The sequence below is a fragment of the Micromesistius poutassou genome, assembly GCF_964030765.1.
Source record: "Micromesistius poutassou genome assembly, chromosome: 14".
In the NCBI taxonomy this organism is placed as follows: Eukaryota; Metazoa; Chordata; class Actinopteri; order Gadiformes; family Gadidae; genus Micromesistius; species Micromesistius poutassou.
The window spans coordinates 8,919,194-8,947,063 of NC_140284.1; the positions used below are offsets into that span (position 1 = coordinate 8,919,194).

The window sequence follows — 27,870 nt, forward strand, 5'->3', positions numbered from 1 at the left end:
CAAGACACCTCGACCTTACTGCTCCTGACGAGCTGGCTGTCGCCCTGCATGGCTGACACCGCCGCTGGTGTGTGAATGAGTGAATGAATTGGTGAATGTTAGGCAGTGTTATAAAGCACTTTGAGTGGCCACTGGTTAGAAAAGTGCGGGATAAATGCAGTCCATTTACACTGAGGGGAGATCCGTTCTCATCCTGTGGTGAGCATTGAAACAGGGGAGTTCTGCTTGTGATGCTTGTGAGTTCTTCGGTCTGAGCTGAGTGCGTCGGACCACTGCTCAGCCTGTGAGCCGTCGGATCCTCTCTCTGAAGCCGGGCTCTTATCAGAACCTTCAGCTCCCCGGTACCCCCGACAGAGCCTCTGTCCCGGCAGTTCAGAGAGCCGGTCGGGCCGGTGTTTATGAAGAGAAAGCGAGACAGTGGTGGCAGGCCTGGTGAGCAGCACATTGACCGACGTGCTTTTAATATTGACCCCGTTTATCCTTGTGAGCCCGACTGTGAAAGGCGGCCCGTGAGCGGCTGGATGATGGTAAAGAAAAGTTGCAGACTACAGCCAGGTTTGGGATTGTGGACAAAAAGGTGAAGTTTTATTTCCTCCAAACCAAGGTCCAAAAATAAATAAAGAAAAATAAATCCATTAGTTACCAAAATAAAGCACTGTTCCAAAAAAATAAACAACTGTTGCATCAATCAGCATAGCAATAGCCTAACAAAAACTACTGTGTGCTCTCGTACCTTCCCCCCAGCCACAAAACGGGGAACTTCCCTGGCCAAGGCTGGGTTAACCTGCTGCCCCTAGTGCTCCGGAAGTCCAAATACCACATTCAAATATGATGTGATGGGAGAGACAGTGAGAAGGCATTGTCACCTTCTCACATTTCCCTCCCCCTCCGGAGTCTCGGCAACGAGACCAAAAAGAGGCTCTACCACCGGTTACAGAGCCTCATTTTTACCGTCATGTCACTTCATCACTTTTCTTTGTGTGTACTATGCCGATACATCTTGTCACTTTATCACTTTAAACAATTGATCACTATATTTAGTGGTACTTATTTCATTTCAATGTATGCAGCGAACTTGCGTATTGTTGTTTATTATATAGGCCTACAGGGCTGTAGTGGTAAAATTCTATGATCAGATGGACCACAATGCAGTAAGGCAGACCGAGCGGTGTATATATTTTGTACCATACCAGACCTGTGACATCAGTGTCAAAATTGTTGGTTATGGTTATGATGATATTGTGGTTATTGTTTAATGTTCATTTTGTGAAAAGAAATGGGATACTACCTGCAGTCTATTACCCAATGTTTATATCCAATTCACATGTGTGGCCATTAGACTGTACCAATTACATCACTGAGTGCTCTCTCATGCCTTCACAGTCACTATATCCAATTCCAATTTATTAAAAGTAATGTTGAAGGAGATTCCAGAATTAATAAATCTTTTCTGTAGTTTAAGTGTTTATTTAATCAAAATAAAACAGCACAAAACATATCAGAATAACTACAAAAAAAAGATCAACCAACTGTGTTCTCATAAAAAAAAACAAAATGGTCAGAGCAAGGTCTGTTTAGAAAAACAAAACAAAAAAATAAATGGTACCTCTCTAGAGGGGTATTCCATCAAAGTCGCTAACGAAAGCGGCACTTAGTTGAATAAGCCCGGTTAGAACTAGCACCAACTTCCACTTGAGGCTTAAGTCATTCCATCAACGCAGTTCAGCCGCGCCTTGCTCAGGTTAGTTCAAGCCAGGCTAACGTTATCCTGGATTACGCGCGTTCACAAGATATGTAACCAGCCCATATCCGTGAATGTCGAATCATGGATCAAATGTCCGAAAAGGACCGAGCGGGATCTTTTACACGGCGAACAGAAGCTGCTTGTGGAGGTCTATGAGGAGTAGGAGTACAAGCATATAATAGGCTAACTCCAAAAGGGAACACCGTAACCATTAATAGAAACAGGGAGGCTGCCTGTAACATATTTTAATTTAATATTGACCATGGATTTGAAAGCAGGGAGATAGTCTCGAGTTAACGTGTCAGACTTGCACCCAGTCGTCCGGGGTTCTATCCCCACGCAATTAGTAATATAGGAAGGATTACTAGAGAAATCAAATAACTTTTCATGCCATTTATTTTCCATTTCTTTGAATATTCTTAATTAGGGAATTAATAAAATTAATAAAGGGAATTACAAAATTAAGCCCACGCAAAGAATACTATGAAATACTCGCAAACTCGGGTCGCGCCTATCACAGGGCAAGTGCTAGACCATTCACCCAGCTGCTGATTCCTGATTACGCAATAATATATAGATTTGTGTAAAAATGTGTTGAAAAAATAGCCACAGTAATAATAGAATCATTGAATTATTTAATTTGCATCATTTAATCTTAGACCTTTAGTGAAAATATACGCTGTTTGTACTTCATATATGTACATTTATGACAAAATTGTGAGGACTAGGCTTGGCGGAACCTTCTGATGGTACAATTGTTGCTGACAGATGGATTTCTCTGAAACACCGCCCAAGTTAGCCTGACAGTTAACCTGCTCCCGACCAGGTTAGTTTGGTTGGATAAATTGCCATGGTTACTTAGTGGAGATTCCCCTAAGTCACGTTCATGGAACGCAACTCTAGCTGATAGAAGCCCGGCTAAGCGCACGCGTTTCTGTTATTAGAGAAGCATGTTAAGAAGGGGAGCTTTCTGAGAACTTTCTGCCAAAGTAGGCGTGTTCTTTATTTTCCTACAAAGTGATGACATGCACCAACATCATCCACACCTGGTCGTTGTGACTTTAAATCCGAGATTGCATTGTAAGAGAAAAATAAGCTTTGTTCTACGCTGTAAAGCAACGCAATAAACATAATGCGAACCAAAACAACCTTAAAATAAACGTAATATTGCTCTTTGGACTGACTTTGTAATCGGGGCCTTGTGTTGGCATCTTTGGGAGGGGAGACGCTGCGGAGACGCTTCAGAAATCGCAGAATAACCATTTTATATATATATATATATTGCAAACCGCATAAACGTTTCTCGAGCCATTGATCAATAGAGACAACCTGCTGCTTCCTGATAGCCGGCGCCACAGGCAGTGATTGGTCACACAGACACGCACCACAATGCAGCGCAAAAATTATAGATAAATTGCTTGTGCTTGTGTAGGTACAACACATGAAATGTTGCCACTTTAAAAATTACACAAAATGTATTTAGGAAGACGTAAAGGCATGTAAACGTAAAAAATATATATATAATAATTTACAGGTGCGTAAACGCCACTCAGAGGTCCGTAAACGCTATTTCCAAAATTCCAGAGGTGGGTAAACGGCGTTTACGTGCGTTTAGCCACCACTACAGCCCTGCTTATATATACCTACATAAACTGTCATTTATGTGACATTGTTGCATTAAGTTGCTGTTGTACTTTATTTTATGTTAGTCTTTATGCTACTGTGCTTTTTATCCTATTGTGCTTGCACTTTGTTGTATTTTGTTACTTGTTTTATTTTCTTGTATTACTTTATATATATATCGCAACTGTTGCACAGCAATTTCCCTCGGGATAAATAAAGCTTCTTGAATCTTGAAACACAGTTATTGGTGGCCAAACTCCGAAAAAGAGACTCCAAACACAGAGCCTCTATCCCATAGTTCATGGTGGACTGACTCCGATGACTCATCATGGGTGGACCAACTCCGAAAAAGACGTTCTACTTCTGGTTGACAGAACCTCTACCCCATAGTTATTGGTGGATATACTCCCGACGCTTCATTGTCTCGGACAATGGTTATTTACAGGAACAGTAAAAACAGTGTAATTTCAGAAGAAAGGTGCCAGGAACATCCACTGATAAAAACGGGGGGGGGGGGGGGGGGGGGTCACTCTTCTCGGTGCGCTCGTGCACCTCCACGATGAAGTGTGTGACGCCCGGGAGGTCGGCCTCGCCCTCCAGCCTCTGCAGCAGGACCCCCGTGGTGCGGTAGAGCAGCCGAGTGTGCCGAGGACCACACGGTCTCCAGGCGGATCTGGTAGCCCGCGGTGGAGCCCAGGCGCTCGGCCACGCGCTGGGCCACCGAGATGGCCGAGGTGCGGCGGGGCTGCGTGCAGATGATGTTGGCCACGCGGTCCCCCGGGCCCGCCAGCGTGTCGTCCAGGATGAACTGGGGGATCTGGGTGGTCCTACCGCAGCCGGTCATGTCGCTGGCACCTGACAGTCGTCCAGCAGGTTCAGGATGTGGTCTCTCTCTCCTTCCAGGCGGGGCGCTTCTGTCTCTGCTGCAGCATGGCGGTCGTAGCGCGTGGAAGACGGCTTCCTGCAGAAGTCCCCGCACAGCTTGCCGTTCTCCTGCAGCACGTTGTCCATCTTGTACTCGTGCGTCCTCAACATCTGCTTCCTCAGGTGGACGTAGCTCTCCGTCTCCACCGACACCGCCGTTGTTGTCGCTGTCCATGGCTGTCGTCTTTTCTTTGCCCTCATGTTTGTGTGGGGATCCCACTTCTGACACCACTTGTGAAAGGCGGCCCGTAAGCGGCTGGATGATGGTAAAGTAAAGTTGCAGACGACAGCCAGGTTTGGGATTGTGGACAAAAACGTGAAGTTTTATTTACTCCAAACCAAGGTCCAAAAATAAATAAACAAAAATAATGTTCACCCATTCTTGAAACATGTCCCACTAAGAAAAGTGCTAATTCTGTTGGAAAATAATAACATTTTCATGAATAAAAAGAATCAAGGTTATAATCAGGGGGTCCTTTGCACATATGTAAGGTTCTTTTATAGGTTTATTTTTATTTTTTTTATTAATTTAATGATTATATGCTGGCCCATAGCCTACAAAATCAGTTGTCCTTAGATAGGAGATAATCATTTCAACTTGATTAAAAAAACAAAAAGTAATAATTGAATTGAATAATATCTTTACCACATTAAAGAGTACATTGTAATATGTATTAAAAACTACAAACAGTAACAACAGTACTAACAATATTTACTATTTTTTTGTGGTTGCTCAAAATGTGTCCCACATATTCGTCACCACCGTCAGATATTTATAAAAAGCAATAAAATCAGGCAACTATAAGGTCAACTACATTCCTGAGGACCCCATTTTCAAACCTTCAGCTCTACTGCATGCTTCAAGGTCACTCAAGCTCCCGTATGTTTGCTATTTTCTCTTAAACTTCATATTTTTGTACACTGCTAATGTCACAACCATAATATGTCACCGTCTCTTTTGTATAAAAAATATTAGATTAGATTATGACATAAATGTTTACTTTTTTAGAAGAGGTCTGAAGTAGCTAGCAACAGGGGGGAAACAAGATGGCTAATGTGAACAACTCATGCGTATCATGTGAAAGAGTAGGTTTTTGTCACCACCGTCAGACGTCACCACCGTCAGGTTTTCTGTCTGACGGTGGTGACATACAGTCTGACGGTGGTGACAAAAACCTACTCTTTCACATGATACGCATGAGTTGTTCACATTAGCCATCTTGTTTCCCCCCTGTTGCTAGCTACTTCAGACCTCTCCTCTCCTTTCATTAACCTCTTTTATATTTAGGGTCCGGGCAACTAAGCTGCCGGGAACCTATTGTATTCCTAGGAATTCTTTCTTCTTCTTTCTTCTTTCTTTTTTAAATTTGCCTTTACAACAGCTCAATTTGTGAAGCCACTGTTCAATTGCCACTTGCCAATTAGCTCAGTGCGATAGACAATGGTCTTTGGTTCCAGAGGTTGTGGGTTCAATCCTCAACCGGTGCAAATTGAACATTATAAGGTCAACTGTCCTGTCTTCCTATTCTCCTGTTTGTTGCTCAGAATTTGCCAAAATTAGCCCGGACCCGACCCATTGCTGCGCAGCAGCTATAATTTTATTTATGTAATTCCCCCTATATTTCTTCCATATCGTACAACCCTAGGGGATGAGGTGTGCCTTCGCTCTCCCTCAATTCGCTATTATGCCATGTTCATTTGGCTTACGTCATTTGGGATGCACATAGTGCACCTACTACCTACCTACATAGCACATAGTATACAATATCCCTTGTAGGCTATGCATCTCCATTGACTAAAGCCAAATAAAAATGGCATGACAACATTTAACCAAATCTAACATTCACTGTAATTCCCCCCAATTTCATAGTCATTACACTCAACTTTGACTTTATGTATTTTAGGAAGTTATGGCTATGCAGCAGCTATCTGTAGAGGAGAGAAGGAGAAGAAACAGGGAATATCAAAAGAAGCGTATAGAGAAAACACACAGTGATGCAGAGTTAAAGGAGGAATACGTCAGAACGGAAAGGCAAAGATGGAAGAAGAGGGTGAAGGAAGGGAAGATAAAAAATATCAATGACTTGAATGACAGGGAAAAGAGAAGTCAGGGAAAGGCTTGGAAACATAGACAACACGTATCAAGAGAATGTAAAAGAAAGGGCTCAGATCACCCAGAAACTCCCCCAGACAGTCCAGTGGATCAGGCCATACACGAGCCAGCTCGGAGTAGGCAGGCTATAGCAGGAGAAAGGGAAAGAAAGAAAACAAGAGCAAGATACTCTAGAGAGATGAAAGCTATGACAAATAAACTTAAAGAGGTAACAAAGGATAGGAACAGAATGAAAAAGCATTGGGTACAAGCACAAGCTTGGAATAAAAAAACACAAGAATCACCAAGAAAAAAAACAGAACAGCTGCTGCGGGGAAGCCAACTCAAAAATCCCTCCATCAAGAAAACTCTGCTGTTCCACAATGCACTCATTCATGAATTGAAACAAAACAAGTCTGCCTACAAGAACAAGAACTTGACTCTGTCAGGCAAGGTTCTGAAAAATTATCGGCTAATTCACCAGACAAGGCAATTTGGCGTAACATATAACACACTGAGGAAGAGGAGGCCTACTGACAAAAAACCTACATACATTCAAGCAATTACTCAGAAGGTTCAGGATTTCTACCATAATGCAGCACGAATGACAACTGACAAACAGGACACAATCACACGCAAGAAAATAAAGCATCAGAGAATGATTCTGACTGATACAGTATTGAACCTCCACAAGGAGTTCACCAAGAAGGAACCAAGAGTGAAGCTCAGTTATTCATCCTTCTGTGCCTTACGTCCATTCTATGTCACAGCACCAAGACCGTCGGATCGTAAGACATGCCAATGTCAGTACCATGAGAATGCTAAGTTGATGCTTGAAGTCCTAAGAGAAAATGGTGTCGTCAAGTCTAGCAAACTGGAGGATAGTTTTGAACTTATCTGCTGTTCACAGACAAGCGAGGCGTGTCTTCTGCGCTCCTGCACCCGGTGTCTCCACAAACATACACTTCCCACACCACAGCAAGACCAGACCAATGTTGAATGGCAGCAATGGGAACGAGTTCAGGATCGAACAGCAGATGGGCTCCACTTCAACACAAGACTTGTGATGCACAGTGGCACGCTGGGAGAGCTTCTCCAACGATATGAAGACAAGCTGAAGACAGAAACAACAACACACGTGTGCTCAGTTCAGAACCAGACCAGAGAGTACAGGAGCATGATCGAGAAGTGCAATGATAGCACAGTAATTGTGCATGTGGACTTTTCTGAAGCGTGGAAATGCAGGTATAGTTCTGAGGTACAGGCATGCCATTTTGGTCAGAACCTCCCACAGCTCAAACTGCACACTGGCATGTACTATACAAAAGAACAGAAGACAGGCTTTTGCACAGTATCAGAATCCAAGCGACAAGATGCGTCTGCCATTTGGACTCACATGGAACCAGTCCTGACAGACATTCGTTTAAAGTTTCCAAAAGTTGATACTATTCACTTTTGGTCAGGCCCCAGCAAGCAATACAAGAACAAGAAGACCTTTTATCTCCTCTGCAGTGTCCCTCCAACTCTAGGTTTCAAGAGAACAATCTGGAACTTCTTCCCCACCTCACATGGGAAGGGAGCCCCAGACGGCATTGGAGGAACTGTGAAAAGGACTGCAGACAACCTTATACTGCGGGGGAATGACATTGTGAATGGGAATATCTTCCATGAGATGGTTGGCAGAAGCCTCTGCAGCACTAAGCTCTATGTCATTACTGAAGCTGACATACAGCCATATGATGCACTCCTTTCTCAACCACTAAAACCTGTACCTGCAACAAGGAAACTCCATCAGGTCACACCGACACACCGAAACGACTCTGAGATCCATTGCAGATCACTGTCCTGTTTCTGCAGTGAGCCACAGATGTGCGAGTGTTTCAGCCCAACAATATTCAAGTTGACTGCCAACACACCCAGGGTACAGGTTGAGGCTGATGGTCCTAGACCAATGCAAAAGAGGAAAGGTCCTGTGGCAATGTTGATGGAGGAAATGGAACGGGAGGAAAGTGAGCAGGAGGAAATGGAACGGGAGGAAAGTGAGCAAGAGCCAATGGAGCAAGAACCACTGACCAAGAGTGGTCCTGACTGGACTGTGATAGATCTATCTGGTGATGTAGTTTGTTGCGGAGATTGGCTTGCGGTCATTTATGACCAGAACTGGTAGTTAGCAAAGGCTGTGACTGTGGACGCTCATCATCAAGATGTGGAAGTTTTTCCACCCTCATGGGCCCAACACACGATTCTATCCAAAAGAAGGGGGAAAGGATATGTGCTTCATACCATTTGACCATATTCTGGTCAAACTTGTGGAACCGTCATCACCAGGTCGTGTAAGCAGGACAAGGGAGATATACAACCTGTCTGCTGAAGTCATGGACTTCATAGAGGAGAGACATATACACCATATACTTTAATCAATATACAGTTTATAGTCTAGTTTACAGAAGAATATGATCTATTATTTTATAAGTGGGGGGCACTACATGACATGAAAATATGAGGTCAGTGATGAATTCTATCTTATTGCTACTGGTAATGATTTATATTTTACTTATGATTATTAAGGGGTACTTTTATTAATGATAGCCTATTGCTAATTTATGTTTCTGTTTCTTATTCAATGTTTGCCACATTGCTCACAATTGTTATTTGTTATCTGTTCTTCACATCCAATATACAGTTTACAGTCGAATATAATGTATTTTATGAGTAGGGGACACTAGATGACAGTTTAAGATGATGTCAGTGATGCATTGTACATTATTCCTACTGGTAATTACTTTATTCTTTATTATGATGATTTGATATTTGATGATATGGGGATGGGGTACTTTTAATAATGATATTGCTTAATTGTACCTTCTTGAAAAATGTTTGTCACAGTGCTCAGGATTGTTATTTTTTGGACCAAATAGTTACATAAAGTTGATAAGCAAGAAGCCTGACTTGAGTTGTATACATTTTGGAATTGTATGTTGTAATGAGGCCACTGTCACCACCGTCAGATTAGTGTCACCACCGTCAGTTCTAAAGTCACCACCGTCAGAGGGCGTTTTAAATGAATATGCTTACAATATGTTTCTTCAGTGCTGTTGAGTTATTAAAGTAATAGTCTCTTTTAATACAAAAATATGTTTGTTAAATAAAAAAACATTACTTTTTCTATTTAGGCTTAAAGTAAACGTTGTATGATGTTAGATCTTTTAAAGGAGTACATGTGAAACAGTATAAAAAATGAACAAAAGTGAATATTCAACATTTAACAGCATATATGTGTACTAAGAATGCCAGATAATGATTTAAAAACTCTAAATACTAGACCAAATAATAGACCAAATAAAAAAAATATATATTTTCTTTTTATTGTGTCTGACGGTGTTAACAAAAACAAAGTAATAACTGGAAAAACTATTTTATGAAAAAAATACAAAATGAGGAGGTTGCACCGGTACATTGCTGAACAGCCAACACCTTGGTCTATAACAATATACCTTCAGATTTTGTCATTTATTCATTTTTTCATTTTATTCTCAAAATTAAAACCTGTTTTATCCAAATTCCCAAGAATCAGTGAGTTACCAAAATAAAGCACTGTTCCAAAAAAAGAAACAACTGTTGCATCAATCAGCATAGCAATAGCCTAGCAAAAACTACCATGTGCTCTCGTACCTTCCTCCCAGCCACAAAATGCGACTCCCCTTAAATAAGCCAGTCCCAGGTGGACTGATTGGGCCATACTAATCACACGGGGAACTTCCCTAGCCAAGGCTGGGTTAACCTGCTGCCCCCTAGTGCTCCGGAAGTCCAAATACCACATTAAAATATGATGTGAGGGGAGAGACAGTGAGAAGGCATTGTCACCTTCTCACACCGACCCTGAGTCTAAAGCCGGTGATATTAACTATAATCGAAGGTCAAACAGCAGATATTATTGTGGACGCCGGAGAGTTTTAAAGGACCAGCGGGGTCCTCTGGGTGATTGAACCATCACCGCCGCCTCACTCATCTGTAACAGACATCTGTTACCAGTATAATGCGTCAGAGTGATTTTGTTGGGCTGTTTTGCCAAAGCATGTTCAGGATTCAGGATTCTTTATTATCGCCATTTTATGCAGAACAAAATAGGGATTTGTCTGAGCGTTCCAGTGTGTGTGATCAACAAATATAAATATAGTGTTGAGTGTGAGACAATTTGTAAAGTACAGCTACAATATCATGTTCAATTTCAATGTTTACCAGTGAAATCGATGACAGTAGATAGATGATACAGAGATAGTTGAAGCCAGGCAAGACGGTTAAATCTCTCAGATCAGCCCTTAAGCTAAGGGTGCTATGCTAGGCTAACATCCGCCAATATTACAACATGGATGGTACACAAAGTACACAAAGGTAGACACGCAATCCCCCCCTACCCCCACACTCACAAGCACACACACAAACACACAGATACACACTGCACAGACACAGCACAGACACACAAAGAGCAGACACACACATGGGCTGTATGCATGCGCAACACAGCCTCATCCCAGTGGAGCAGACAGTGAACACATTATGCAAACCGGGGGCATCATACTGGCCACAGCAGCCTTTTTCTGTACACCCCAGTGTCTCTCGCCCCTCTCACCTGGCTCCCAGTGCCCAGACACCAGTCCAAGGGAGGGGGGAGGTCTGGAGTCAACCAGGGCTGCATTAGGCTACAACCAGGAAGAGGGTAAACATCCAAACAAGAAGCTAGACTAACAAACAGCTAGTTGTTAAAAACGAGCCAAATGAAAAGGTGACACCATTAGATTAACGACGTGTTGATTTTAATAGAACATAATGTCCTCTAATTAGCCTGATGGAAGTGGTGCCTGAATCCTCGCCCCCCCCCACCCGTTCTGATTTCCACTTTATTCCCTCTTCATCCTTCAGAGTTCTTCTTGAAGCGACTCCCCTCCTCCTCCTCTTCCACACCTCCAGACATCTCAAATGAATTCTTCATCGGCCTGTCACAACGCTTCTCCTCCCTCCCTCATCGCCGGCCAGAGATTACCGTCCTCCGCGGCGCCATGGCCTCATTGTGCGTGTGCGCCATCGGCCCCCCCCCCCTCTACCGGGGGGGGGGGGGGTGCTCTGTGAACTGTGAATTCCTGATCCAGACAGCGCGGACGGGGGGGGGGGGGGGGGCGGGGGGTGGGGGGGGCGGCCCACGGCCACAGCCCCCCAGCCCCGTTGATGCACTCGGCCCGCTTCACACGTCTGCGGTCGCCTGACAGGTTTAAGTTTGCCCGCGTACACCTCGCCTCGGCCCATCACGGCTAGGAGGGGAGGCTCGTTACCGGCGGAGATGGCGGTAAAAGCAGCTCGGTTCGGAGACCTACATATGTCAAGGACTTCAAGATTTGACAGTTTCTCCGACTCCGGTCTCGAGCTCCGCACGCGGACCCCGTAATCCGCCATTGTGCTGAGCTACGGGGCCGTTTAGGAGGCGCTCCGAGGAAGCTGTCATTTAATTTGCATGAAGTGTTCGGGATTTGACACACCAAGCGTCTCCGTCGGGTTCGACAATGAGCGATGTCCCGGTGAGCCCTTAAACGAGGAGCCAATAACGGTCAGGGGATTTATGGCCCGCCCTCCCGGATATTCCCACCTCAGTTACCTCCCTACGCCGCCGGTCTGACTGAGACTGATCCAATCTTCAAAGTACTCACTCACGGGGTCACGGAATCAGTCATGCAGACCGAGGGATGGGGAACGGGGGATGAGGTACAGTAACTGCCCGCTTGGTTGGATGAACACAGGAATATATCCAGGTCAACCGCAGGTATATACGTATAGTTGAGTGTGGGTATTATGCATAGTATGTATGCACGTATACATATTTACTCCCATTAAGCTTGCAGCAGAAGAAAATCTTCACTGTGATCCTCGCACACGCGGAGAGGACTGAAAAATGCTTTACGTTTCCAAATTTAAGGACCCTTCAAAAACATTCAGTAAATATTTCATGGCCGTACCTTTTAAGAGACATGTCAGCTAGATTTAATGTTCTGGCTGACACTTATTGGATTTTGGTGTTTACCTTTTATCACAGCAGGAAAACGGCAAATTTATGCCCAGGGCGTACAAAAAAGAACCATCAAAAATGAAGTTGGTGGTGTTGTGGAAACATTTTAAATTCTCTCCACGATGCGATGTGCTCTGTGTCTAATTGGCTATGCTCTTTTCATGTGTTTGCTGAAAGGATGACAAAGCCCATCATTTAATATTCATCAGTATTTCCTATTTCCAATGTTAAGAATGATGTGCTCCAATTGGGAGGATTTTCGCTTCCTTCTCCGACTCTCACTCCTCACTCCTGCTCTCTCTCCCCTCTCCTCTTCTGAAGAGTAATCTATTGCCTCACTCAGCCAGTCCCTCGACGGCTGGGCTCATATTGGATTGATGCGATTGCCATCTTCCAACCCCCACCACCACCACCAGCCCCACATCCACCACCACCACCCCCACATCCACCACCAACACATCCACCACCACCAGCATTCTTGCGGAACAATCTTTGTTTTTCATTTGACAAAATCGTACATTAAAGGCATCACACAGCAGAAACAAAAAACGACTTTGTTCAATCACATTACATTTAGTGGCGTGTTTTTGCTGCAGAGAATCTCGATCTAAAAATGGCGCTTGCGGCCAGAGATTGTCTCAAGGGGGTTCAGAGGGGTTCAGTAGTGGGGAGAAGGGGAAGGATTGATGTTTGCACTGCGAGCCCCTCACAGGGGAAACGGCCCAGGGTCTAATCAGAGAGAGACCCCCGCCCCCCCTGTCTCCCCCCGCCTTCCCCCGTCTCCCCCGTCTCCCAGCCTCCCGCTCCACATCGGCATGGGGGTTTTCCCCGCACTATTCTGTGCTGATAGATGAGCCTCTCTTTGTATTTCAGCCCATGCACTTTCTTAAATCTGAAAAGCCCATTCATCTTGGGCAAACTCCAGACGAGATCAGAAGGGAGAGAGCCAGAGGATTAAAAAAAAAAAAACATATATATATATATATATATATATATATTTATATATATTTCATTTTTCCTGCCAGGCCTCAAGTGTCACTCACCAGCTCTCTGCTGCTCACTTCGCCTCCCCTCCGTTAATTGTCTTAACGGCCTGATCACGTGTCTTGACAACCAGCCCTGTGTGGAGCTGGCGACCCCCTAGTGATGTTTTGGGTCCACAAACTCTCTCTACGTAACCCCACATTGAGTCCTTCAACAGCAAGCTCCCTCTTCATAATTAAGCAGACAAGTGAGGCTGAGAATAAAGTCACACAGATCAGACTTTAGATTATTAATCAGACTTTAGATTAATAATCTAATGTCTGATTAATAATCTAAAGTCTGATAGCAGGCTAGCTTGAATCTGGGTGAACTAGGTCGCTTTAGCTTTTTTTGCTTTGTGATCCTTTGGACCAATCGTGTCGTTGGAGGCGAGAATCTGGGAGAGTGTAATTGGCTCACAGCGAATGCAAACGGTTGTAAAGGTCTCAAATCAACACAATGCACACAATGCGATTGTAGAAAACCCTTAAAACATTTACAAACAGCATATATAGAGCTCATAAGTCCCGCCCCTTCCGGTGGTCCCCATGGGACCTATGAGATCGTAAAATATGAATGGGTTTCAATGGAGAGAAAGTTTTTCTGGTCCCAGTCTTTATATGCCCCGGATTACACATATGTTGTTGAAAACTACAATTTATCGCGAAGAAGTTTGATAATGTGCGAATGATATACGTCACCACCTGCACTTGGAACGAGAGAGAGGAGAGAGAGGATAAACCATTATAATTCGGGGCATGTGGAGAGTTTCAGTTATGCCGATGGGGAGAGGTCTTGTCCACACCAGTCGCAGGGAGTGTGACATACATGTAGACTTTCTCATTGTGTATTCTCTAACAGCCTTTAACTGAACAATTGCACAATAAACGGTCAAACTCTTGATATGAAAAATTATCATTTAAATCCACAAACAACATATGTGTAATCCGGGGCATATAAAGACTGGGACCAGAAAATAATTACTTTCTCTCCATTGAAACCCATTCATATTTTACGATCTCATAGGTCCCATGGGGACCACCGGAAGGGGCGGGACTTATGAGCTCTATTTGGTAGAACGCTCCGTTACAAAACAGGAAACAGGAAACGAGGCGTAACTCTGCCCCTTTCAGCCGACCCAGCCTCGGTTAAGTCTCCAACCTGAGGTTCTGGACAGCTGGATCCCTGAGCAGGTGAGGCTGCTCAGGCTGTGACAATCAAAGCACACAATCAAAATGGAGAAGAAAATGTATATTATACGAAATACATTTCAGTTACGACAAAGAATTCAAAGTTCTGCACGACCAAGTGAAAAGAAAGACTGGAAATAGAGTGGAGAGGAGCTGCAGGGACCAGAAAGTCTTTCTGTTGCAGTTTTCTTGGGCATAATGCAGTGCCCGACGTGTCCTCATGGACTGAAGTCTTCTATGCTTCTCAAGTACAAGCGTTTTTTTTTGCTTTTTTTCAACAGCACTCAGTCAAAGTACTTTAACGACACCCTTCTGTCAAACACAATGCATTTAGCGTGGGCTAGACAAATAACCAACGTAATAAATCATCTCTCTCTCTGGTGTAGCGGGGCCATTAGAGCGGCGAGCCCTGCAGACAGGGCTGCCGCACGGAGTTTGGACACTTTTATTACACACAGTTCCCCAGCAATGTCAACAACGCGCACCGCTTTAAGAGTCCTCTGGCGAACTGGAAGGCGCAAACTGAAAGGCCAGCTTCTCTTTACCCTGGCCTTAGCGGGAACTAAACGAAAAAAAATAAAATCCTATTTCTCGGAGAAGATTAGCTTTTCAGCCGGGCGAAACAATATCCACACACGGCCACGGAGTATTTTTATCCAGACCGTGCGTGCGTCTGTCTGCTGATCCCAGCGCCAGGAGAAGGGGTGCCATGTGTAATTAGCAAATTTTTGTGGTGATTGTGGACACCTTGTTGACACATCCATTCCACATGAGCTATTACTGATTCCATTGAATACAATTTACATAATTACACCTCATTTCGGCCGGCGCAGGCTCGCATGGAGCAGGGAACGTCTTGGGGCACACAGAGAGGAAAATCAGCGAGGGGAGGAAGAGCCACACAACAGACCCCCCTGGCAGAGAGAGAGAGAGAGAGAGAGAGAGAGAGAGAGAGAGAGAGGGAGAGAGAGGGAGAGAGAGAGAGATGAGATAGTGAGAGTGAGAGAGAGAGAGAGAGAGAGATGAGATAGTGAGAGAGAGAGAGTGAGGTGGAGAGGGAGAGAGAGAGGGAAAGAGAGAGCGAGAGGACCTAAATGGTGACACCCTGTGCTCCATCTGCATTTGGGAGACATGATGGTTTGAGAACATCATGGATGTGTTGTATGAGAGATCCCTCCCACCCAACACACATACTAGAGCACACACACACACACACACACACACACACACATAAGCACACACAACCACACACATGCGTGCACATATAAACACACACACACACACACACACACTAACATTAACACACATATATGCAAAGATGCATGCACATAACCAGACACACACACAAGAACACACACACACGTGAACACACACACACACGCACACATGCTTGCGCATAGACACACAAATACACACATTCACATATATACATAACCAGAAACACACACAAGAACACACACACACACACACATGAACACACACACACACACACATGGATGCACATACGCACACACATCCCACACATCGCACATATACACATGCACACGCCTGCACCAACACTACCCACTCCCATGAAGATTTGCACAAACCCTCAGAAGTGTCTGAGCCAGAGTGCAGGGGTGACCTAAATTCAGCACGGCCTCCCTCACTGTACATATTAAAGTTGATCCCTGTTCACTATGTAAAGCCCGCCGTATATTATTCCATTCTCAGGCCCACATTTGCATTCACATTTAAACTGTTGCCGCAATGAGAAATCACCACTTAGCGAGTTCATAAAACCTGCCATGGTGCCGTTTAAAATCTAATAAAACAACAGCAAATCACCCAGGAAGGGCTGCCTGAAGGGCTGCCTTTTTTCTCTTATCTAATAACTTTGTTTATGTCCGTGGTGGGACGCAGGCGGCCGGGGGACCCCCCAACGCCGCTCCGTCCAAACATAAAGACGGGAGTGAAATACTCACCCCCCTTATTGCCATTCCTGATGGAGGGGGAGGGGATGAGGTGAAGGTGAAGGTGGAGGGGGAGGGGGAGGAGGAGGGGGAGGGGGATGAGGGAGACAGGAGGTGTAGGAGGAGCAGGAGGAGGAGAAGGGAGAGGTGGAGGAGGAGGGGGAGTTGGAGGTGGAGAGGGAGGAGGAGGATGAAGAGGGGGGAGTTGGAGGTGGAGAGGGAGGAGGAGGATGAAGAGGAGGAGGAGGGAGACAGGAGGTGTAGAAGGAGCAGGAGGAGGTGGAAGACGAAGAGGACGAGAAGGAGGAATCAATAAAACATAACATTGGCTGTGTTCCGAGTGTTAAGACTTACGATAGCGGTGGGGGGATGAGGGGGGAGAGAGAGGAGTTTTCAATCCTGTGTGGCATTTCACAGCTTTACTCTCACACTCTCACATATAAAATGGGAAAAACATAAACTCCTTTTTATTTTGATGCAGGCCATAATCAAGAGAGGAGGCATCTACAGAACACAAGCAGATCTGATGGGACGCCACCGCCGCTGGGATCAGTGGCCATCTGGGATTCGACTGCAGAGCATTTAAAAGCATGTTTTGATGAATGCACTTGGCCAATTATAATGAGTGGGAAACCAAGGCAGCCAGTCCATGAAACCATCCTCTTACAGACATCAGGAGTACAGGCAGTGCCAGCTATTCTCTCTCACATTATCTGCCAAGAGTCGTCCATTGGTCTCGTCGCCACGGCGGAGACTAATTCTCCCTTCAGAGGATCATCCAGCACACGGTTGGATGATGTGTGCTGGGAGGGTTTTTTTTTTTTTGTGGGGGGGGGGGGGGTGTTGGTTAAAGTAACTGTATTACTGTTATCCTTTTTATTTATTTTTCCCGAACACAGTTTCCAGCCGATGGTGAAACCTCTCCGAAGAGCCCGAGCACTAAACCAAGACAACAAAGCAATTGTTGGGTGGAGATTGACACACGCGTATTCTCGGAAGACAAAGAAAGGAGGAGAGAAAAAAGGTGTTATTGTGATAACTCAGGTGGGTAGAGGAGACGCAGACAGGCCTCCACTTCTCCTCACTCCAACAACAAAGCATAAATGAAGAACGGCTCTATCGCGCGCCTATATGCAGCAATCTTTGCATTTTACGCAAATCCTTATTTAAATGAAAGAAATGGAAGGAAAATAGAAAGAACAAACACAATGGTGTAGGGAACAAGCTTCAGCGTGGAGACAGGTTTACGAGCTGTAGGGGGGAGAGACTGAGGGGTGGGGTAAATACAGCACACAACAATGGAGAGGGGGAGAGAGGGAGGGAGAGGGTGTTAGAGAGAGAACGGGAGAGAGAGAACGGGAGAGAGAGAGGGTGTTAGAGAGAGAGGGAGGGTGTTAGAGAGAGAGAGGGTAAGATAGAAAGGGGGAGGGTGTTAGAGAGAGAGGGGGAGAGAGAGAGGGGAAGAGAGGAAGAGAGAGAGGGGGAAGGCTGTTAGAGGGAGAGAGGGAGAGAGACAGGTGGGAAGAGAGGGAGAGAGAGGGTGTTAGAGAGAGAGAGGGAGAGAGAGCCAGAGAGAGAGAGGGTGTTAGAGAGAGAGAGGTAGGGAGGGGGAGAGAGATAATCGTGGATGGAAAGAGGGAGAGAGGAGATCGAGGGAGAGAGGGAGAGTAAGGGGGTCTGGGGGGAGGAAGCAGGGAGAGGGAGGGGGGACAGCGAGTCAGACACCAAAGGACCCAGGAAGATGAATGATCATAGGCAATGATGATGACCTCCCTGCTCTCGCCCTCTCTCTCCCCCCTTTCTCCCCCCTCGGTCCCCCCACCAGAGCCAGCAGTCAGCAGACCTGAGCTTCACTACACTGTAATTTGCCTCTGATTTCTAATCTTGGCAGAAATAATGAAGAGCTAAGTGCCTTCCACAAATGCATAGTAGCATAGCGTTACTCCAGGCACATTATGGACCAGAGTGATTAGACAACTTCAAAATGCAAAGGCATCCCCTGAAACCGTGCGGGTTTACAATCCCATTAAAAATGGAATTGTGTCTGTGGGCCAACAGTGCATTTGAAATGTATTTTGTCCCTGAAAAAGTTTTTCGCTTCAGCATGTGTACGTGTGTATGTGTGTGAGTGTGTGTGTGCCTGTGTGTGTCTGTGCATGTGTGTGTGTGCGCATGTGCACGAGAATGTGACTGTCTGTGTGTATCTGTGCATGTGCATTTGTGTGTGTATGTGTGTGTGTGTGTGTGTGTGTGTGTGTGTGTGTGTGTGTGTGTGTGTGTGTGTGTGTGTGAATGCACGTGTGCATGTGTGTGTGTGTGTGTGTGTGTGTGTGTGTGTGTGTGTGTGTGTGTGTGTGTGTGTGTGCACATGTGTTCTGCCCTGGTTTCTGTATTGCTAAATCAATTTGTGGTTTGGAACAACACGAAAGGTTCATTGAGTTAGCAAACGTCTGCACTCAGAGTAAGATGACTTCTGATCATCCAGTCGCAAATATTCACAGGATATCTCCATCATGTGCTCAACTCTTCTAACCATATGAAACACACTGCCAGAGTCAATGCGGATGACTACAGATACAGGTCATTAAAGCCAGGGTAGACCAAAGTTTATTTTAGAAGTGCCCGTATTTGTTCTCTTTGCATGCCGACAGCATCCAATAAATCAAATGCTCTGACCAAAAACAGAACACCATCAGGTCAGTGGCGGTCACAGGCCTGTCATAAGACTGTCAAATCATCACATTCGGCCTGAATGAAATGATTGGATGGCGTACCTGTCTGTCTACCTACCTACCTGGCTACCTGTCTGTCTACCTACTTAGCCGGCTACCTGCACGCACACTGCCCTTGCACTCCTGTTCATGACTGGAGGCAACCACAGGGCTAGGAGACCTGTTGCTAAAGCTAGCGAGCTAGTTCAGTTTTGGGGGAGGGGTTTTGGCAGGAAGGCTAGATAAGGGTGGATGGGATTTTTTTCGGTTAGATTTGGACTTTAAAAGCTAACTTTGTCTTGTTTCTCCATATGCCTCCCTAGCTTTAGAGAACAATAGCGGTCTGTGATTGAACTATTGTTGCTGTCTCTCCTTGCATAACTCAAACATCTGTTACCAATATCATTTTTCAAAACCACTTTGTTGTGCCAATCTGCCAAAGAGCATTAAGAGTGAGCGCCTGCCACAGAGGTAAACAATAGTATGAGTACCTTGTGAAGTTCTTGCATGGCAACAGTTTTTTTGTCCACCAACTCTGTACTGATGCAACATACATTAAGTACCAAAGACTAAAGTGCTACATTGCTTTTTGCGTGTATTCGTGGCTTGTATTTGCTAAATCCTCTCTAGCAGAATTAGTCCTTCCATCGTCTTATTTTGCTAACAGAGGTTTTAGTGGAGCCAGGAGAGACGGTCAGGATGGTCCATTGTCTTTGATTTAAAACAAAAGTGGCCTGCAGCCTGTTTCGAGCAGAGGAACACACACCGTAAGACAGGTCTGAGTACAGACAGAGTACAGACAGACAGAAGAATGACAGGTAAGACAGGTCTGAGTACAGACAGTACAGACAGACAGAGGTCAGAGTAGAGACAGACAGAGGTCTGAGTACCGACGGTCGGCGTTCTGAGTACAGACGTCGGTACACTCAGAGTCCCGGTCCAGGCAGTCATGTAAGGTGTTCTGGTTATGTCAATGTTTGTGAGCAGAGCCGAGTGCAGCAGAGCTGGCGATTATTATGTCGATCACCTGTGCTCCACGGCGTCTATTCTGGTGCTACTCGCGAGCGAAGGAGGGGAATAATTATTGATAATCTTTCACTCTTCAGCTGTGCTACAAATTGTAAAATGATCATTATCTGGCTTGATAATGGGCGCATAATTATCATGCATTAGAGAGGTGACGGATGCTGCTGGAGCACACATGACCCAGAAAAACTTGAGCTCTGAGTGTGAAAACACACACACACACACACACCTACACTCACACGTTCACACATACACACATAATATACACTCAAAATGTACACACAAACACACACAGACGCACACACTCACACATACAAACACCCCCACACACATATACATTCACATGTGCACACCTACACACAAGTAAACACACACACACACACACACACATACACACACACACACACACACACACACGTACACACCTGCGCCTGCACTACACACACACACACACACACACACACACACACACACACACACACACACACACACACACACATCCCACATATGCCCACACAGAACCACTAAATTAAAAAACCTTCACACCAATATACAATTGGACATTTTAAATTAAAAATGGGCAAGAATTACCAGCATATAAATGAAAAACATTATCTAGTTAATGGCTGTAAAACCATGAATAACATAAACAGCCCTCGCACTATCTCCAAGCCACGAAATTAAAGCTTATTTATTATTTGCTAGTATTAATATATTTCTTTCCACCAACCTCCCGCTACACATTATCCATCCACTTTGAAAACAAGCTTAGAGTTTTTTCTTTTTTTCCGAGGCCTATTTTTAATTCTAGCGCGCGGGATTGGTCACACTGGTCTCATTAGCATGAGGCGCCGTATAAACCCGCCACTGCAGCGTCTGGCGCGGTGAGGAGAGGAGTGGAGAGGAGAGGAGAGGCGCGCACCCAGGAGCTGGTAACTTTGGCTTGGCACGGGGAGCAGCGTGGACGTCTGGCGCACTGGACATACCGCCTTTACGCGAGGAGGCTGACGGAGAATTTTATTCGCTTTTCAAAACAAAGAAGGAAAAACCGCACCGTGAAAATGATGCGTGTTAACTTTATAGGCTGGCACTGGTGGATCTTACTGAGCTCGATTCAACAAATGTTATTTGTCTCGGTGTCCGGGTCCGAGGGGAACACCATCCGGTACCAGACCAACGAGGAGGACGGCCCGGGCACGGTGATCGGGAACCTTGCCAAGGACATGTCCTTGAGTCTGTCCCACGCGTCCAGGACCAATTTCAGGATGATGAAACAGTTCAACGACTCGCACATCAGGGTGCGGGAGAGCGACGGGGAGCTGACGGTGGGGGAGCGCGTCGACCGGGAGCGGACCTGCCGCCACACGCCGGTCTGCCTTATCGAGTTCGACGTGGTCAATTTCTCCAAAGAGCGCTACAAGCTGATCCACGTGCAGGTGGAGGTGAAGGATATCAACGACAACTCCCCCGAGTTCCCCAACAAGGAGTCCGTGGTGGAGATCTCGGAGAGCGCGGCCGTGGGGTCCCGCGTGCCCCTGGACCCCGCCGTGGACGCGGACGTGGGCTCCAACTACATCCAGAGCTATCAGGTCTCCGTCAACAGCCACTTTTCTATTGACGTGCAGCTGAGAGCGGATGGGGTTAAATATGCGGAATTGGTGCTAATGAAAGAGCTGGACCGGGAGGTCCAGTCCTCCTACGTGGTGGAGCTGGTGGCCACGGATGGCGGGAACCCGTCCAGGACCGGCTCCACCAAGATCACCGTCAAAGTCACGGACTTCAACGACAACAGCCCGGTGTTCGACCAGAACAGCTTCTCGGTGAGTCTGCCCGAGGACTCCCCGGTGGGGACAGTGATACTGGACCTTAACGCGGTGGACGCGGACGAGGGGTCGAACGGGGAGGTGGTGTACGGCTTCGGGAAGCAGGTGCCCTTCGAGATCAGGGAACTTTTCAAAGTGGACGATAGAACGGGTCGCCTGACGCTCCAGCGCCCGGTGGACTTCGAGGACAAGGCGACCTATGAGGTGGACGTGCAGGCGTCCGACCTGGGCCCCAACCCGACCCCCTCCGTGTGCCGGATCATCATTCACGTGAAGGACGTGAACGACAACGCGCCCGAGATCAGCATCACCCCGATGACCTCCACGGCCACGGGCGTCGCGTTTATCAGCGAGGCGGCCGAGCGGGACAGCCTGGTGGCGCTGATCAGCACCCTGGACCGGGACTCGGGCGTCAACGGCCAGGTGCACTGCACGCTCTACGGACACGACCACTTCAAGCTCAAGCAGGCGCACGAGGACAGCTACATGATCGTCACGGCGGCCGCGCTCGACCGCGAGCGCATCGGTGAGTACAACCTGACGGTGATGGCGGAGGACTTCGGGTCCCCGCCGCTACGGAGGATCCTCCAGTACACCATCCGGCTGACGGACGAGAACGACAACGCCCCCCACTTCAGTAAGCCCGTGTACGAGGTGTCGGTGCTGGAGAACAACGCGCCCGGCGCCTTCATCACCACCGTGGAGGCGCGGGACGCCGACCTGGGCAACAACGGGAAGATCACGTACCGGCTGCTGGACGGCGTGCTCATGGGCTCGCCGGTCAACACCTTTGTGTCGCTCAACTCCGTCACGGGTTCCATCTACGCCCTGCGGAGCTTCAACTACGAGGTGATGAAGGTGTTCGAGATCCACGTGCAGGCCAGCGACGGCGGGCTTCCCCAGCTGCAGACCCGCGCCCTGATCCGGCTCCGGGTCCTGGACCAGAACGACAACCTGCCCACCATCATCCAGCCCGTGCTCTACAAGGGCTCGGCCGAGGTCTTCCTGCCCCGGGACGCCGCCGCGGGCTACGGCGTGACCCAGGTGAAGGCGGTGGACGCGGACGAGGGCGCCAACGCCCAGCTGTCCTACCGCATCACCGAGGGGGGCCACCTGGGCTTCTCCATCAACAGGGCCACGGGCCGCATGCACGCCAGCCGCCAGCTGGCCTACGACCTGTCCGACGTCGCCAGGGTGACGGTCACCGTGAGCGACAACGGGGCGCCGGCGCTCACCGCCACCGCCACGCTGCTGCTCAGCTTCGTGGAGGGCCCCGTGCCCAGCCCGGCCCCCCCGGGCCAGGCGGGCGGCGGCGAGGACCCCCTGGAGTGGGACACCTCGGTGGCCATCATCGTGGTGCTGGCGGGGAGCTGCTCGCTGCTCCTGCTCGCCATCCTCCTCATCACCACCTCCTGCAGCCGCCGGAGGAAGGAGAAGGGGAGGGGGGCGGGCCGGCGGGAGGACGAGGGGGAGGGGGACGGGGAGGAGGACGAGGAGGAGGGGGCGGAAGGGGTGGGGGACGAGGCCGGCGCGGCGGACAAGGCCGGGGAGAAGGCCGGCGCCCGCGTGGACCCGTTGCTCGCCAAGCACAAGGGCGGGAAGGCGTTCGAGGCGCACCCCTACGCCGAGCCCCCCCCGCTGGCCGGCGGCCACGCCCTGGAGGAAGCCAGCGAGGAGGAGGGGGCGGCGGCCGGCGTGTTTGACCCCAGCGGCCGCGGCGGGATGGAGGGCAAGCTGAAGGTGAGGCTGCAGGCGTTTGGGGGGGGGGGTGGGATGTCATCGCTGTATGACGTCATGGTGTGATGTCATCGCTGTATGACATCATCGTTGTATGACGTCACCGTTGTATGACGTCACCGTTGTATGATGTCAGCGGACGGCGGAGCGTTGAGACGGACGCAGACGTCCTGTTTGTTGTGGCTGCCCTGATGCTCGTGTCACACCTGGCCCTAACGTCCCGCCGTCCTTCCCCCAGGGGTACTCCACGCTTCCGGGGTACGGGAAGGAGACGCTGAGGCCCATCACCATATGGAAGGGCAACTCCTTCACCACCATCTCCGCCCGCGACCCGCAGATCAGTGGCAAGGACAGCGGCAAGGGGGACAGCGACTTCAACGACAGCGACTCGGACATCAGCGGAGACGCGCACAAGAAGGACTCCCTGCCCACACACAGTGAGTCCATGTTACCATTGTACTGTGAAAGTGGCCCGGGTTCATACTGTCATTACAACGCAGACAGACAGACAGAGATAGAAAGGTAGATAACTATAATGAGAGACAGATAGACAGAAAGAATGATAGATAAATAGACAGAGTGTCTCTCTGTCTATTTATCTATCATTCTTTCAGATAGACAGAAAGAATGATAGATAAATAGACAGAGTGTCTCTCTGTCTATTTATCTATCATTCTTTCTGTCTATCTGACAGAGACAGACAGACAGAGATAGAAAGATACATACATACATACATACATACGTATACATGCATACATACATACATACATACATACATACATACATACATACATACATACATACATACATACATAGAAACATAGATAGACAGATTTATAGAATAATAGATAGAGATAGATAGATAGAGGGAGCGTCAGATAGATGATGATAGAATGATAGAGATAGATAGATACATAGATAGATACATAGACATATTGATTGATAGAACAATAGATGGAGATAAATAGATAGATAGACAGATATATAGATACATAGACATAGATTGATAGAACGATCAATAGAGATAGATAGATAGAGGGATAGTCAGATAGATGGATAGATAGACATAGATTGAGAGAACAATCGATCGAGATAGATAGATACATAGACAGACAGATTAAGAGATAGATTGACAGAGACGTACACAAGAAGGACTCCCTGCCGACACACAGTGAGTGCTGATCAGCAGCAGCCGCCCCCGTGGTCTGGAAACACTTTGTCCGTCGTTAGGGTGGATTCAGCCAGAGAGAACTCTGGCAGCCATGGAGAATGACTTATGCTGATAAATCAATACACCGATCAATACATATCCCTTCAGCTGGTAGAGGTTACCCAGAGGGAGAGAGAGAAGGAGCGAGAGAGGGAGTGGGAGAGAGGGAGGGAGAGAGAGAGAGAGAGAGAGAGAGAGAGAGAGAGAGAGAGAGAGAGAGAACAGTACATAGAGATGGCGAGAGCAAGAAAAAAACTGACAGATTGATAGATAGATAGATAATAAGATTGATTGATCGATAGTTAAAGTTAACAGAAGGCATAACAATAATATCCTCCATGTAGGTCATACGTTGACTTAAAAACTAACAAAGGGGTGACTGGTAACCATTCCAATATCATCAGGACATGAACCACACATGATGCAACCCCATCCACTCCATCACATCACACATCCTCTTGAAGCTCATGCTAACATCCCTACTGGGAGGCTAACATCACTGTGAGGCTAACATCCCTACTGACTGGGTGAAGCTCCCATGCTGTCCTCGCTACTGTGAAGCTATCATCACTAATGACTGCTCCACAGGTCTGTGGGCGAAGCCCCCATTCTAGCATCCCTACTGTGAAGCTAACATCCCTACTGTGAAGCTAGCATCCCTACTGTGAAGCTAGCATCCCTACTGTGAAGCTAGCGCCACGACTGTGAAGCTAGCATCCCTACTGTGAAGCTAGCGCCACGACTGTAAAGCTAGCATCCCTACTGTGAAGCTAACACCACCACTGTGAAGCTGACATCACTACTGTGAAGTTAACACCACTACTGTGAGGCTAGCATCCCTACTAACTGGGTGAAGCCCCCATGCTAGCATCCCTACTGTGAAGCTAACACTAATGTGAAGCTAACACCACTACTGTGAAGCTAACATCGCTACTGTGAAGCTAACATCGCTGCTGTGAAGCTAACAACACTACTGTGAAGCTAACAGGTCTACTGTAAAGCTAGCATTACTACTGTGAAGTTAACAATAATGTGATGCTAGCTAGCATCACTAATTTGAAGCTAACACCACCACTGTGAAGCTAACACCATTACCGTGAAGCTTACATCACTACTGTGACGCTAACATCACTACTCGGAAGCTAACACCACCACTGTGAAGCTAACACTACCGTGAGGCTAACCCCGCTGCCCTCTGCTCCCCCAGGTCTGTGGGCGTGCACCAGTGAGTGTAAGGTCCTGGGCCACTCGGACCGCTGCTGGAGCCCCTCGGCCAGCCGGCCCACCACCGGCCTGGCCACGGCGCCACACCTCTCCACCTTCGCCTCCAGGACAGCCTCGCTGCCGCGGGACGCCCGGCGGGAGAACTACTACCCGGCCCACCTGCCCAAGCCCCACGCCCTGCAGAGCGTCTACGAGAAAGTCCAGCACCAGGAGTTCGACTACATCCTGGTGGGCCCGCCCACGCCCGCCCGGATACAGGAGACGGACGAGATCTCCATCCCCGAGTATTTACACTCGTGAACGACAAACGATCGACGAACGTCGGACCGTGTATAAACAGGGGTGGGGGGGGGGGGAAGCAAACGAAAACCAGAATGGGAATCCATCTTTTTACATGTCTTCTTCTTCATCTGACTTGCCTCGTGTTGTTGCTCCAGTGTTTGGTCCGTCTCCCCTTGTATAGGTTTATTTATGACTGTTTACTGTACCATGTGAAATATGCAAATAGGCCAGATTTTGTATATTGATAGTATATTTTTCATAATGAATCATTGTAAAAAAAAAAAATGAAGGAAAGCCAACAAGTTTCTAATGAATTTTGCATTGCATGTGTTATTTAATGGGCATGACCAGGGACTCTGAGACCTACAAGAGGCCTTCTTAAGGTGGAAAAACAATCAGTATCAAAGATTATCGTGTCATGTGGTTCAATTTGTCACATTGTTGCACAAATAAATAGCCTCCTGAAAAAACTATTATTCGCCTGAGGTCATAATGTGCGAGACGGCGAATAGTGAACGGAGTGAAACCGTCTCTGGGCTTACAATACAATTAAAATAAATTGCGTGGGCAGTGCTGCTGCCAAATTTCCTCAGACGTTATGCATAATGCACGCGCACACACACTAAACACCATTAGTTAGCCACATGAACACATTTAATTGGCGCTAAGGATTATAAAGTACAGCAGGTTAAATACATTCCAATAATACAATGACGGGAAACCTACCACATTATTTACAAGGTGCAAAACAATATAATTACAGAGTTGCCACATTTGCATGCAAATGGCACAGAGCTGATCAAATGGTCTTTCAATTATATATTTTCCGAGGGTCAAAGATTCTATTCACCTTTCTGATTGCCTTGCAGCTTTCCAATTATTCCAAAATGTGATTCAATCGGTTCCTTAGCAACAGGGGCCCCGCATATTTTCCAATCTCTCTCATACCTTCACCTTCCTGTTGTGGAACAATAAAGTGCAAGCAACCTTGACCGTGAGCCGGGGTCCCTCTTGTTGTCAGATTAGAAAGAGCATGAGCAGAGGCAGACAGGCGGGAGCGGTCTGCTTTGTCTGCTTATCGTCCCACGGACGCGCGGTGTGGCCCTGCATAAACAGACGCTACTTACCACGTTGAGAGTATACTCGGAATAGTAGAGCAGGCATGAGCCTACTCTGCATATAAGATTGTTATTATCACATGCTATTAATGCGTATAACAGTAGCACTTTTTTTCATATTGAAATTTGACCACAT

The 27,870-nt window shown here is 47.1% G+C and overlaps 2 protein-coding genes across 2 annotated transcripts; both read left to right on the top strand.

Annotated features, from left to right (window-relative positions):
- Nucleotides 1-7,695: 7,695 nt before the first annotated feature.
- Nucleotides 7,696-11,823, top strand: LOC311358818 (uncharacterized protein; the record flags this gene model as incomplete). Its single annotated transcript, XM_084478929.1, has 2 exons — nt 7,696-8,422; nt 11,648-11,823. The coding sequence occupies 2 exons, from the start codon at nt 7,696-7,698 to the stop codon at nt 11,821-11,823; spliced, it is 903 nt and encodes a 300-aa protein (XP_084335055.1).
- A 9,638-nt stretch (nt 11,824-21,461) lies between these two features.
- Nucleotides 21,462-26,634, top strand: pcdh8.2 (protocadherin 8, tandem duplication 2; the record flags this gene model as incomplete). Its single annotated transcript, XM_084478930.1, has 4 exons — nt 21,462-23,519; nt 23,706-23,903; nt 24,139-24,337; nt 26,318-26,634. The coding sequence occupies 4 exons, from the start codon at nt 21,462-21,464 to the stop codon at nt 26,632-26,634; spliced, it is 2,772 nt and encodes a 923-aa protein (XP_084335056.1).
- Nucleotides 26,635-27,870: the final 1,236 nt, after the last annotated feature.